The sequence below is a fragment of the Canis aureus genome, chromosome 13, assembly GCF_053574225.1.
Source record: "Canis aureus isolate CA01 chromosome 13, VMU_Caureus_v.1.0, whole genome shotgun sequence".
NCBI lineage: Eukaryota > Metazoa > Chordata > Mammalia > Carnivora > Canidae > Canis > Canis aureus.
In genome coordinates, this window is record NC_135623.1 from 29556176 (window position 1) to 29571378 (window position 15203).

Genomic DNA, 15203 nt, shown 5'->3' on the forward strand with positions numbered 1-15203 from the left:
CAGTACCTGGAAACTCATACCACTAAGAATAAGAAATATTCACTGTAAGATGAAGCTGATAAATTTTATCTTTTCATCAGTGGTAGTTTATATAGTTGTAATATTATTTAAAAGCACCAAGATTTGTTTTTTAATTCATTCCAAACTACTTGGAATGTATGAATGCATAAGCTCTTCAAAAACATCAGTGTTTTATAAAACAACTTCATAAAGAAGAATATCTTAATATCTTTTTCTTATTCAATGGCAGGACAGGTAAGTATGCAGGTAACAACAGATACATTATATTAATTCTTTAGCAAAACTTCCTATGTCTATTGTTTTCATCATTCCCAGGTAAAGAGGATTAGTTCTGACTTTCCACTCCTTAAATAGGACAGATTGACTCATGCTTAGTCATCTAGACAAAATACGTGAGTACTAGTGGTAGTGGTGAGGTGCTAGAGAAATATTTTTCTCTAGTAATATGCATGATTGGTTTTGGTGACATAGAGTGATATTGAATTAATAGTAGTCTCATTAAATTTACATTTGACACATAAAGTCGGATAATCATGTCCAATGTCAGATTCCTCTAACCAGAAACCTTTCCTTAGGGACTCCCCAGTGGCTTGGCTGAGAGTTTCTCAGAAATCCCTAAAACCTGAGGCTCTTCCTGAATCCTTCCCTCCTTCTTCCTTATACAGGTATTAGACCTGTGATCTGTGGTCTAAAGGCTCTTGCCACCTACTTCTGTTCCCTGATCCTGGATTTTTCATGGATATTTCCTCCAATAAACTTCCTACACATCTAATATTGTTATAGTCCTTACATCTCAGAGGAGTGAGCCAAAGGATTAAGCCAAAAATATTTGATTCAAATCCTGTTATTTCCCTTTTACAGCTATGTGACATAAGGCCATTTCCTCATCTATAAAATGGAAATGGTATTGCCAATTTTATGACATTATTGAGAGGCTTTTTAAAAATTTAATAAATATGGAAATTGAAGTTTGATTAAGCAACTTGCTGTGCTCGAACAGCTGGAATACATATATAGCTATGGGATGAGACAAGCAGAGTTCCTATAAATATTGATTTTGGAGATACTTGTATCCATTGGTGATAAATATGAATTATTGTGACACTTTCAGAAATTATTCTGGCAATATCTATCAAAGTTAAAAATGTTTTTATCTTCTGTTCCAGAAATTCTGTTCTTAGAAATCTATTCCATAGAAATAAAAGGATCAGTAAAGAAGGCTAAATACATAAGGCTGGTTATTTCAGCATATGTTCAAAACCTGAAGGAAAAGGGAATTCCCATTACTAGCTGAATGATCAAATAAATATGATGTTGTCACACCACAATATACAACATAGTCATTAAGAAGAATGAGTTGGCCCCATTACTTCGTGACTTGGAAAGAATTATATAAGTCATATTTAAATGAAAAAAAAGCAATATGTGGAGTGATTATAATACATAATATATCCATTTAAAAAACCAAACAGTAAAAATAATCCTTTATGTATAACTTTATGTATTTTATATGATTATGTGAACCTGGAGAAAAATATAAGAGGATATCACTCATATATTTGACTTGGATAAACTGTAGGAGGGATGATGGTATGACTAGAATAGGAATTGATGTATCAGCTAAAGGAAGTAAAAGAAGAAAAAACCCACTAAAATATTAGTATGATATAATACACTTATAAAAATTATATAAGTGAGAGCATAAATTATTAGAATTCTTTTAATATGTGAAGAGGAGTCAGATGCCTAAAAATCACACCTGAGCCCCCATATCTCAAGCAAGTATAAAATATACAATTAAAGCATTGGGAGATAATAATTGCTAAGCATCTGTTGTATTTCAACAACACTGTTTCATTTGTTATGTGTGTCTGTCATCATTGTATCTATAAAACATCTGCATGAAATGAGAATTTAAAATTTTTTCCTTCTCTTCAGAAACAAAAAAACCCAATTGCAGTGATGTTTCTTCTTTGTTTTAAGCTCCAGCACGACCAAAAACCAAACCAATCCCTATTTATGATGCCACAGGAAAATTGCTTGTGACTTCAACAACAATTACAATCAGAATGCCAATATGTTACTACAATGATGATCATGGACCAATCAAAAATGTACAAGTGCTTGTAACAGAAGCAGGAGGTATCATCAGTTGTTAACCTGTCTTGTTAAATTATAGAGTATAAATTGCGATGCTAAAGTAATTTCCATTTAAAATTAGTAATATAAGGTTAGCTGCCTATTATTACACAACGTTTGAGCTTAATAAAGTGTTAATATTAACATGAATTATACTCATCATTAATTTATACCTAAAATACTTAGCCAAAATAAGAAAAGGCATAGTTAAAATATGTGATTTTTTATGCTATGTACTGGTTGGATTATTTGGTTTGGACAAGATGGAGTCTTGATAGCTTCTTTGAAGGTATGAACAGAAGAATTACCCTTGACTGAGAGATATTCTTTGTGTCTCTGAGAAGTCATCCTCCACAACAAAGCCTGTAGATTCATGTGTTTGGGGAAAGATAAGGTTCCCTGTTTATCCAGGTAAATCAGCTGAATCATCCCTGGTTGTTCATAGAGTGGCAGATGTTGCATCCAGATTTTCCTCATGCAATTATAGAAATGTTCTTCAGAAATGTGAAAATACTTTCATATATTACTTGTAATTATATCCTTTTTTTCTGAAAATAGCTCAGCATGATGGAAATGTAACAAAGTGGTATGATGCATATTTTAATAAACCAAGGCCATATTTTACAAATGAAGGCTTTCCTAACCCCCCATGTATGGAGGGAAAGACAAAGTTCAGTGGCAATGAAGAAATCTACATCATTGGTGCTGATAATGCATGTATGATTCCTGGCAATGAAGACAGAATTTGCAATGGGCCTCTGAAACCAAAAAAACAATACTTGTAAGTATAGCTCATGCTTACTAATGCATCGTGATAGCAAGCAGGAAAACTTTTTTTTCATCCATCTACTCATCCTTTCATCTTTCCAGTAAGTACTGGACATCCATAATGTATCGTGACCTAATACATGGTAAAGACCAACAAGATATTGTCCTTACATTTCATAAATATACAGTTCCATAGGAAAAGCTTAAAAATAATTATGATTTGATATGATAAGTGACATAAAGACAATGCTAATGTATGGGTTTTTGGAAACACTATTCTAGTCTGTTTGTTGATGACAGTTTCCATTTACTGGAGTCATAGCAATGATTTTCTCCTCTTTGTATTATCAACCTCTGAATTAGTGACTGAAATATTTATAATTCACTTTAATATTTCTCATTCTGTAGATCAAGATAATCTAATGTATGAAAAACCAATTCTGATACTCTGGCTTTATTAAATGCTTTACTAAATTAATCATGTATCTCCTGTTAAATTGACTATGTTATTTTTGTCATAAGACTACAGTTTTTAATATTAAATTATTTAATTTCCAAAATGTAATTTTTACTACTAAATTTGAAAAATGCAGGTAGTTTCATGTTTCTTGTTTGCCTGCTAGTTAAAGCATTATTAAATCCTCATAAACAAACTAAGCCAAGTTAACATTAGAAAAGTAGAGGTCAGGCATTTTAAAAAAATAGAATGCTTTATCATCTATTAATAAGTACAATTGCTTTGGTTACTAACTTTTTGCCTGAAATTTAATCATCATATATAGACAATTCTGAAACTGATATACCACAAAATTTAATGCTTATTCAAATATTATTTAATTTGCATATTTTCACAACGCAGACTCTTAATATGTTCAATAAAATCATAAGAATTTGAGAAGAGTAGAGATTAAATTATAAACTGAAACTTATGAGTGTAAGTTGGTTTTGTATTTTAAAATGCCTGGATGTCTGTAATTTTTAAATAAGGTAAATTTAAGTTATCTCTGAAGGTGTTAGAGTCACCCATTCTGTAACCATTTTCTGTTTCTTATGTCATAAAATCATAGAGTGAAAACACTGCTGTACACACAGAATTAAGAATCATTTTTCTTAATTTATTAATGTGAACAAAGTTCTGTATGACCATTCTAAATCTAGGTCACTGGTATTTTCAAAGGTAGTTGAGGTATAATGGTTATTATACTTTATAAAGTATGTTTGTGTAACACACTTTATCACAACTGTTTATAACCTTCTGACTGCTCATGAGTCTGGCCAAACTTTTAGTTACTTTTTTATGTGCAGGATAATTATTCATCTCACATAAAGATAGGATATATTGTTCTGATGACAATTGATTTCCAAGTTTACATCTTACAAATAATTTTCTCTTGAATAAAAATGTGTATCTTTCATTGATTTTGTTTGTTTGGGTTTTCTTGTATTTTTCATTGTTTATTAAATTATTTATAGGAAAAAGTAATATGGCATGCAAATTGTTTGTCTTAATTTTTTTATTTCATAGATTTAAATTTAGAGCCACAAATGTTATGGGACAATTTACTGATTCTGATTATTCTGATCCTGTTAAGACTTTAGGTAAGATACATTCTGTAATTTAATTTCATTGATAATCTTATCATGCTAATTAATCACAGTTATAACATTCAATACTAAATATATTAATCCATGACTAAATGTTCTCAAGTATAAATTCATTTCAAGCTTAATTAGCCTGACAAAGGAAAACATAATATTTGTGCTATTCTTTTAAGTGATGGATGTTCCATCTATTCAAATCTGAACATAGATTTCAATATAGTATTAGTTCTATGCTGATGTGTACTAACATTATACTAAGCAAATATTTACTTGGAAGCTTAATATATAATCTTATATACAAAGTATTTTTACCTAATAAAAAAGAAAAAGGTTTATGGAAATTTTCCTGAAATAATCTTACAAACTAGGTACTTTCCAGCTGTTTTAAATTTTATTTTCCAATAAATAAATAAATTTTATTTTCTTTCTAAATCAAGTCTTTCATGAGTTTTTCCAGTTATACCCACCCAGTCAGGCCTGAATAAAACATAGGTACAATTTAGTCAAATGCAAGTGTTCTCCTCCTCCTCCTCCTCCTCCTCCTCCTCCTCTTCCTCCTCCTCCTCTTCCTCCATCCTCACCATCATCATCTTTTGAGCTCTTTGTATGTATGTATGTAGTCCACTAATAATGGACTCTTCACAACTGTCTTATAATCTTTATCCATAGTTCTCAACCAGAGTGATTTTACTCTCCAGGGAATATGTGGCAATGTCTGTAGCAATTTTTGGTTGTCACAATTATGGAGACAAGCTACTGGTATAGTGGGCAGAGGCAGGGAGGCTGCTGAACATCCTAAATTGCATGGGACAGTCCTTTCAGCAAAGAATTATTTAGTGCATACTGTCAGTAGTGCTGAGATTGAGAGAAGCTGTCAGGTGCTATTAGTTCCATTTTATAGATGAGGCAACCAAGGCCCAGATTAAGTAATTAAGTGGCTCAACTAGTATTCTAGCACAGATCCCACAGATTCCATAACCATTACAGTACAAATACAGAATTTAGGCCTGGATTCAAAACTTGACTCTACCACTTGAGAAAAATAATGTCCATAAACCTCAGTTTTCCTATTTAGGAAATGGTCATGATAGTGTCCATGTTGAAAGATTTAAATAAAGTAGCATATGTAAAGATACTAATATTCTATAGTTAGTAAAATTTTAAATGCTTAACAGCTTCTGTTAGGCTATAATAGGCTGTATAGGATATATAATAGGATAGGCTATAATCAAAGATCTTAGAAATATACTTTTTCAGGAGAAATTACTTCCCTAGGATTTCTCTAAGCTTCCAATTTTCTCTGTATAAAGCTCTGAGAATGTGGACCTTTGTGCACCACTCAGATCCACAGTATCATGTGATCTGCACAGTGAGAGCTGTGGCTGGAAGCAGATAGATTTTTCCATTATTCTCATTTAGAAATGTTCATCTGGTTGTGGAAGATTAATTGTCAAAAAAGTCAGCTTCCGCAACCTCTATGTAGTTAAGGAAATTTTCAATGTCGAAGAAATAAAAGGGACACATGGTTTGCTACATAGGTGTTTATAGAGGAATAACTACTGTCTTATCCCCTGAAATCAATGATTTAATTAATTAATTTTACCCAGTGATTCAATCATTTTAAAATTGGCTGACTAGACTTGTGGTTTTGAAATTGAGTGAAGTATTTCTTCATTGATAGGTGAGTTTATCACACCCTGACACCACCACAGTGAAATAAATGTCTTGGTGGCATCAACATAATGTCCTCTACATTACGGCATTTGGGAACTATTACCATAGCAAAATGGTGACCCTGGTATGTTTAGTAATGGAAGATAAAAGACATAGAGTGGATAGCTCACATATCTTAGGGACATGACACTCTGTAGGAGCTGTGCTAAAGATGTTGCCTTGCTGTGTGGTTTGTTGTGTGCTATGTCTCTCATAGATTGCTGGTTTCACATTGATGTGAGGATATGTTCAGTCAGTTATCTGAGCGACAAAGTTACAATGTCCCGGGTAATAGGAATGAAAAGGGGGGAAAGACAAGCATCAGAAACCATGATGTGCAGGGATGTGATTCCTCGCATTCTGCCAAATGGCTTCCTTCTGGCCAAGGATGGGCCTCAGCTAATACTTTGGCTGCAGGTAGTCCCAAGGTGTCTTCAGTGATGCTCTTATTTTTCTTCCTTTTTCTCACATCCAGTTCAGTGGAATAAAATAATTAATTCTAGAAGGTAGCAGAAGTACACCATCAGTTCTCTGGTACTTTCTTTGAAATCATGACTATCCCCACCCCAGTCATCCAAGTGCTAATGTTTGTGTGCCCTGCTAACCGCAAGAATCTAAAGGGGTTGTAAGATGTGGAACAGAGGGCAGAGCATAAAATCTGGTCAAGGTTAGGGAAAGAAGCACTGGTGAAACATAGACTTGATGTATAAGGTAGAAAGCCATTGGGTTGATAAGGGGTAGTTACAAGGAAAGGTTCTATATATCTGTGATCTCATTTTTCAGAGTTCATGTACTACTTATAGACCAGTGACATAAGGGCAGCCCTTCAGGCTCCCCCTTAGAGTTTCTTCCATGGATTCCCTTCTGATAAACAGTGGCTCTGTGTTAGGCTTTTGCCCTATAATGCTTATTATGGATTGACCACATGGAGTTCTGCTATCTAGACAGTCTTTTATAGTCAGTAAAACCATGATAGGCAGGAGTGGAGAGAATGATTAGGAATGCCACCCTGAGTTGCTGAAATAAGATGTGCAGATTTGGAGAATGGAGTATACCTTTGGAGCAGGATTCCTCAATGTCTAGAAAAGCGGCCCAGTCATCTGACTGGTTAATGGATTTATTACTATCAATTTCTGTCCCCACATTTTACCTGGCTATTGGATATTATGGTTCTGTGACTAACAGATTCAGCCTTATGGGTCGGGCAACAAAGAATACCCTTCAGAAATGGTCCATGACCTGACATTAATAAAAGGCCATTGAGTCGTTAAGAGCTTTGGTGGGGAAAAACCTTGCCAAGGAATATATAGTAGAAGGACTCAAGAAGGAAATAAACTACATTGGTCAATGACAAGAATGGTTTCATGGCTGTGAGAATGGGAGCAAGCAAATAGTAAAATGCACTGATATAATAGCCTGGTGTCATTAGAAGATTACAACAGATGTTCAAGTCCCTGTTTATCTCAAATATGTCATGTATTTGGTTGGATGATATCAGTTGCAACAGGTGAGGGGCTCCCGACATTCTTAAGAAGCCTACTGAGGACTTAGGTGTATATGCGATTTCCGATTTTGGTGAAAGAAGTGAAGATCCCATCTGGGTCATCAAATAACCAGAGGATATACATTCATTCGCTGGTATTTAGCATAGCACAGGCAGTGAGCTCCAAGCTAAGTTGCCTGTCAGTAAAATCTTCAGATTTAAGAGCTTTAGTAAGGCTGTCTTTTCAAGTAAGGATGGAGTATACATTTCCATGACAGACCATTTTGGTAGTGGCTATGCCTCTTATTTGAAAGTTAAAATTAGGGGCAACAGAATCACCATAGACTAATGAACTAAAAGGTTTAAGTTTATTGAAGAGTTAACAAAAGCAAAAGTGAGGAGCCTGGTAGGGCTTTGCTGAAGAAGGATGAGTGTGTGGAAGAGGAGTTTGCACTTAGGGGAATCTTTATGGCCTATAGGAATAAACAGAGGAAATGACATATGCCATTATTTTAATCCTAAAGAAATACCTACAACTTATTTGATTTTGTTTTCACTCAGAATTGAGTATTAGCATTTTTATTAACAAAACTCATAAGAATCCTTCTTAAACTCTTTTTAAAAATCCTCTTTAGGCACATCAGTTTATGGAAACTGCTCGCAGGCAATGTTTTGATTACAAGGTTTAATTATAGAGGATTCCTGTGATTTGAAAACCAGACACTGCTTTCTGCACCTTACAGGGCTTCATTAAAGCTGAACAAGATGAAACCTTAAACCCCATGGCAGAAGCACTCTGTGATTGTTTTCTTTTGTCATAACACTTCTCATTTAATTACTGGGCTAACAATGAGAAGTTCCAATCTGCTGCTCACTTAGAAACAGAAATAGGGAGACACTATATATTTTTTTGCAGCAAAAGGATCACTTGCCCACAAGACACATAAAACACTGAGGAGTTTTATGATGTTAACGAGGCAGTGGTAATGTGGTGCTGAACCTCATAAACTTTGCAGTCAGACAGGCATATTTCAGGCACTGTGGACAGATACTGACTTTAGGGGACCTTGGGTTCATGACTTTAACAAATTAATTTCTGAAAACTTATTTCCAAATTGAAAATAATAATACCTACCTCGTAAACTAACTGGACAATTAACTCAGATGAATGAATGCTGAATGAATATGAAATATTTATTAATAAGGATAATCATTTATGTGCCAAGGCTTTGATGAGTATTTTTATATATAATCCCACATATTCTTCACAACACTATTAACACGATCTCCTATTTATAGATATTCTCAATTTATTGGTTCGAAATTTACAGCTGGGTCTGTAAGCAACTTGTCCGAGGTTAGAGAGCTAGGACATGGCAGCAACAGTTTTTATTTTTATTTTTATTTATTTATTTTTTCTTTTTAGCACCAGTTTTTAGACCCAGAAAGCCCGAGTCAAGTCAGTGCTGTGCGAAAAACTGCTGTACGCATAGCCTGGAAATCACTAAGTGTCCAACTCAATTGCAATTGCATTGCTCTTGGTGATTTTTCTGCTTCCAAAGACTTTCCTATCTTTGATGTGCCATTTTCTCTTCACAACATTTTTAATTACTTCCAGCTGTTTTCATACCACCTTCTACCACCTTCTCCTCTTAGCCCTTTTGAGATTAGCATTCAGTAAAGTAAAGCATTAGTATGCTTTACTAATGCACATAAAGATACAAAAATCCCTTTTTGTTTTTTAAACAATGAGTAAGTGTGATTCTTCTTTACACCCTGGAAACCACCGTTTATTATCTACTTCTAATATTTTGCCAGGTTGATGCTTGAAAATAGTATGTTTAGGGTATTTTATTTTATTCATTTATTTTTAAAGATTTTTTTAAATTGATTAGAAAGAGAGAGAGAATACCAGTAGTGGGAGTAGGGAGAGGGGGCATAGGGAGAAGGAGAAGCAGGTTCCCCACTGAACAGAGAGCCCAACCTGGGGCTCAGTCCCAGGACCCAGGATCATGACTTGAGCCAAAGGCAGGTGTTTAACTGAGCCACCCAGGTGCCCATAGAGTATGTTTATTTATATTTCTTCAATTATGAAACTGAGTGACTTTTCATAAATTTTTTATGCAGTACTTGAAAATCTGGGATAAATGGTGCTGTCCAAAAGAGAAAAGATCCTTATACTTAAGTTTGGTAGTAACAATTTGTTTTCTTTTAAGATTGATAATAATATTAGGAGATCTTTCATATGACATACATCTATATCAGGAGTCAGATATGTCCTACGAGGTTTATAAATCATTTAATTCAGCTTCTCCATAGTTATAAAGCTGGTTTAAATCAGGTCTATTAGCTGAGCTGAAATAATAATAATTTCAATCAAAAAACACTTAGGAAAAATGAGTGCTTTATAATTATGTTTGCTTAATTACAGCAGTGCATTTTATTATGCAAATAAAACATAATTTAATGTGACCTTTCTTAGAACTTTAAGTCTAGTCAGGAAATGACTTGTGCTTATTATGGAGAGAATCATATTTATATTTTCAAGTGAAAGAATTCCATTTCCTATGGAAGGATTTGGAGAAGTGACTTCATTTTGGACAGTAATGCTCCATGGGTATATGCATAGCAGTGAATCAGAATTTGTACTCGACAGTCATGGTACACTCTGTCCTTTCCTACTAGTACATTTGTAATACGTGTGCCCAAAGGATTACATACTGTTTATTAATACATTATATGTCATTTCCTCACTTCATTTGGCCAGTGCTTTGAAAGGGTAATCTAATCTGAAACATTTTTTTGTGGTCTATGAAATCATTTTTTTCCCCACTAGGTTCTAAGGTCCAGTGATTCAGTGTTACCTGATAAAGAGGATTCTTTATTCATCTTCATGTATTTCCTTTCCCATGCATATTCAATTAGAGTCAGCTTGTGAAAATTCATAAAACAAGCCTTTCACATGTAAAAAAAGGGATATCTAAGATACTATGTGAGCTACATGCTGCTTTACAGTCTCCTAAACTTAGCTGGAAATTCTAGATGACCATGAAACTCATTCGAATCTACCATGCAAAATAGCCACAGGAACCCTTTCCTCTTGTTAACATTTCATAAGCACCAATCCAGGGAAAAAAGATGAAACACTAATTCTTGCATGTTATACAGGTAGTTAACCTATTTTATCTTGTCACTTAACATTAATGATTTTAATAGTAAAATTACAAATTATAACTCATATAACTTAAAAATGGTTACAATTATAATTAATAGTTGTTTCTAAGTAAATGGTAAATAACTTGTATATTCTTATTTCAGTGCTTGATCTTCAACATGAAAATTTTTAGTATCTGTTTCAAAACCAATATTTATATTCATTCTGAAGTTTAGCAAATACTTATTGAGCATTTGTTATGTATCTGGTATTATTCTCAGAACTGAGAATGCAGTTTTGAATAAAACAAAGACTCCTGTCCTCAGGGAACTTTACATTCTGGACAGACAATGGACATTGAGGATCATAAATAAATTTATTAGAAGATATGTTAAAGTGTGATAAGAACAATGGAGAAAATAAAAAGTAGGATGGAGTGCAGAGGATATAGAAGGGGGAAGGCAGAAATGAGGAAGTTGGAGCTTTCAATTTTAAATAGGATGATGCCTTAGTCCGCTTACGCTACCATAAGAAAATACCGTAGGCTGCCTGGCTTAAACAACAGAAATTTTTCTCACAGTTCTGGATGCTAGAAGTCTAAGAACCAGGTTCCAGTCAGTTTGTTATGTGGTGAGGGCTCTCTCCCTGGCTAGCAGAAGGCCTCCTTCTTGCTGTATTCTCAGAGGGCCTTTCCTCAGCCCATGTGCAGAGGGAGAGAGCTAGCTTTCATTGTCTCTTGTTATGAGAACACAAAGTCTATTGGATTAGGGCCCAACTATAATGTTAGTGTACCTCCTTACTCCAAATACAGTCACACTGAGAGGTTAGAGCTTCAACATAAGAATTTTGGAGGGACACATACATTCAGTCCATTCAGGCCTCATTGAGAAGATGATATTTGAGCCTACTCTTGAAGGCTATGAAGTAGCTACTCAGACACAAGGGAAATACTTTCCAAGCACAAGAAGAAGCTGATGCAAAAGCCCTATGAGCTGGTATGTTCCAAGAACAACAAGGCCAGTCTGGCTCCAGTGAAGTAAGAAAGGTGGAGATTGCAGGGGAAGTTGGAGAGGTTTGCATATTCACAATTAACATTTTCGGCAAGGATACTTTGCAAGTGCTGCTGCCTAGATCAAAATACTTCTCATCAGGAGGCATATAATATCTGGTGGTCACATTTCAATGATGTTAAAATTGATAAGTGAGTTTAGTTGCATGACAGCATGACCCTTCATTGGAAAGTAGGTTTTTTTGCCCCCTTGTTATAACCAGCAAATAATCTGTAGGATGACAGTTTAGTGTCCTGCTAATATCCAATTCTCTACAACCTTTCTCCTAATCATTAAGGATGGGCTTATGATTGTCCCTTAAATCAATTATTAGGAGTGAAAAACTAATTTCTAACTGTATTATTCCTTCCATACTGCAAATGGAACTCTCCTCCAAAAAGAGCTGTGCCTTAACTAGGACTATTTTTGACTATTTTTTTAATTAATAAAATACAGTTCTTATGAGAAAGCTGGGAAAAATGTTTAATTTTTTCCCTATAATTACAGATTTTTAAAATAAGGAAATGACAGTCTGGCTATAGCCGGTGTTTACAAATTATAAGTTTGTATATTTTTTATTTTGCTTTCATTGAATAACATTAGAACTTGTGGATTTATATATTGAATCTATTTCCATCAATTTCAGTTTATATTCATCATAAAATTTGAATTGTTCCCTCTTTGATCAGTAGGAACTTCTCATTTTCTTTCCATACCATTAGCCTTTGATAGCTTTTTTTCTTTTTTAAGATTTTATTTATTCATTTGAGACAGAGAGATGAGAGAGAGAGAGAGAGAGAATGAGCTGGGGGCAAGGCAGAGGCAGAGGGAGAGAGAGAAGCAAGCTCCCTGCTGAGCCAAGCGCTCCATGTGGGAGGCTCAATCCCAGGACCCAGAGATCATGACCTGAGCAGAAGGCAGATGCTTAACCATCTCAGCCACCCAGGCACCCCCTTTGATAGCTTCTTAACTCTCTGCCTACACCAGACGTCCCAAATTCCTTTTGTTTTCTAATCACATGTGGGAATTACCATCTCTCCAAGTTTCCCTAGTTTCTTTCAATGAAAAATGTATGTATCTTGAAGATAGAGGCAACAAGATTTCCTAGGAGATTGTGAATGTGTTCTATAAGAGAAAGAGTCAAATATGACTGCAGAGTTTTTGGACTGAGCAACTAGATCAATGAAGTTGCCATCAACTAGGAGGTAGAAAGATGTAGTGGAAAAGAAGGTATTATAGGAGTTCAGCTTTGGATATTGATTTTGAAATTTTAATTACAATTCTAAATAGATATATAGCAATCAAGTGGATACTCGTGTCTGGAGTTCAATAGATAGAAGTTAAGCAGTCATCGTCCTATAGATGAAAATTAAAACCATGGGCCAGCATGGGCTCATGAAGGTGGTCAGTGTAGATAGAAAAAAGAAGAGGTCCAAGGGCTGAGCCTCAGATTCAGAAGATCTAGGAGAAGGGGAACAAACATATTTGTACACTTTATTAACATTCTTGAGAAATATTCCAAGAAAATATTGGGTTTTGATACCCAAATAATATTTCATAATAATAATTAATACTAATGTTCTACTTCCTCTTCAGGTGAAGGACTTTCTGAAAGAAGTGTAGAAATTATTCTTTCTGTCACTTTGTGTATCCTGTCAATCATTCTTCTTGGAACAGCTATTTTTGCATTTGCAAGGTAAGATTTATTTGTACTCACATTCTTAAGATGCTTTATGGACATTATTCAGTTCTTGTCTGATCAGGAGACAGAAGCCAAAGCAGTTATATGAATGGAGAATATTTAATAAAAAAAATATTCTAACTAGTATAAATAGTTAATTACTATAAGGGACAAAAGAACATTAAAGGGTCCAGAAGTAGCAAATACAATAAAACAGCTGCTGTCTCAAGACTGAAGAAGAATGGACAATAAAGGAACTAAAAACTAGAAGAAGTTGCACTCCAAAGTTTGATGTGGAATGTCTACTACAGGCATATACAGCCTGTCACCTATCAGTGGGCAAAGAAAATGACAGAAGGGGCTGGAACTCTTCTGTAGAAGGTAACCATCATTAATGGAGGACAGGCAGGCTGCAACTGGTCTATAGAAACAGCCCATCTTGCTGAGTAGTGTTGGTGGGCTGAGCTACTAGAATCATTCACCAGTGGGGAGAGCATACACTTAGGAGGCAGCTAGCACCCACCCAGGGGGGCTGCTGGGCCTCCACAATGAATAACAATCAGTCATGCAGCACTGGGACACACCAGGTAGGTATGTCCCTGTCTCTCTTGCCTCGAAGGTCACCGTGGTATCCTCTATTGACCAGGCTTAGTATCCCACCACCTGGTAAAGGGGAAGTATTATAGAGTCTAGCTCCAGTATCACAAAGCAGGGCCAAGATGGGCAGGTTTAAAATTAAGAGACAATAAAGTGATAATAAAAAAGCAGAAGGTACCAGGATTTCTGCATTTTTAAAAATAATTTATAATTCGATAGGTTTCATGAAAAATATTTTGATCGGGTCTAAATCTTAAAGTTTACACAGAAGAGATCATTTTTACAGTAAGGACAACACTTCAAAGATGTCCAACTTCCTTACATGGTGGGCTCCTTTTTCCTCTTTACTTTACCAACTAGTCTATACTACATTTTTCAAGGGTCCCTTTAAATTCTCAGTATTAGCCTTTGAATTCCCTTGCTGTTTACAGGACCTCAGGGGAAATCTCGGTTGTGATCCTAAAATCTGGATTCATAAAGTAGAGTTCTGAGTTAAAGAGTCCTTACATTTGCAAAAAAAAAAAAAAACCATGACAGCTAATTTTCTAAGTAGCTCAACAGACCCTGTTTTTATTTCATCTGAAGAATGTTGTCCTGTATTCTGCATGCCATGTATCATCTCTTTCACCTTGAGTCTCTTAAATCTTCATTTTGATGGATAATTTGAAGAGCTCTTGAAACAAATATATTTCTTATGCTGCATACTGTTCTCAGATTCAGCCAGGGATGGTGAGAGAAAGTCATTATTTGGCACTTTTAGAGATATATTGTGTAAGATATCTTCCTTGTCCCTAAGGGGCATGTTTTGGCCACATTTGTATTATTTCCTTGCTCTAAAATCTCTTCTGACTTTTCATTTCCTTACAGGATGAACTCCTCATGTGGGCAAGAAATGCTCCCCTCTTAAGTCCTACAACTTCCCAACTTCTCTTTGGCCAAATGGGTCTCTTCTCACCTGAACATTCCTTAGGCTTTTATAGACCTCTGCTTTTGTAC

General features: G+C 35.0%; 1 protein-coding gene and 1 long non-coding RNA gene across 5 annotated transcripts in view; one reads left to right on the forward strand and one right to left on the reverse strand.

The window, feature by feature from the left end:
- The window catches only part of PTPRQ (protein tyrosine phosphatase receptor type Q), a 246333-nt gene that overhangs the window by 188144 nt on the left and 42986 nt on the right, over nucleotides 1-15203 (forward strand). For all 3 annotated transcript variants that reach the window (XM_077845626.1, XM_077845627.1, XM_077845628.1), the window contains 4 exons: nucleotides 2005-2163; nucleotides 2719-2941; nucleotides 4454-4527; nucleotides 13526-13625. In XM_077845626.1, coding sequence (XP_077701752.1) covers nucleotides 2005-2163; nucleotides 2719-2941; nucleotides 4454-4527; nucleotides 13526-13625 — 556 coding nt within the window. The remainder of the gene's footprint in view (nucleotides 1-2004; nucleotides 2164-2718; nucleotides 2942-4453; nucleotides 4528-13525; nucleotides 13626-15203) is intronic.
- Nucleotides 4023-15203, reverse strand: part of LOC144282242 (uncharacterized) — a 75867-nt gene continuing 64686 nt past the window's right edge. For both annotated transcript variants that reach the window (XR_013350584.1, XR_013350585.1), the window contains one exon: nucleotides 4023-6742. This is a non-coding gene — a long non-coding RNA (uncharacterized LOC144282242). The remainder of the gene's footprint in view (nucleotides 6743-15203) is intronic.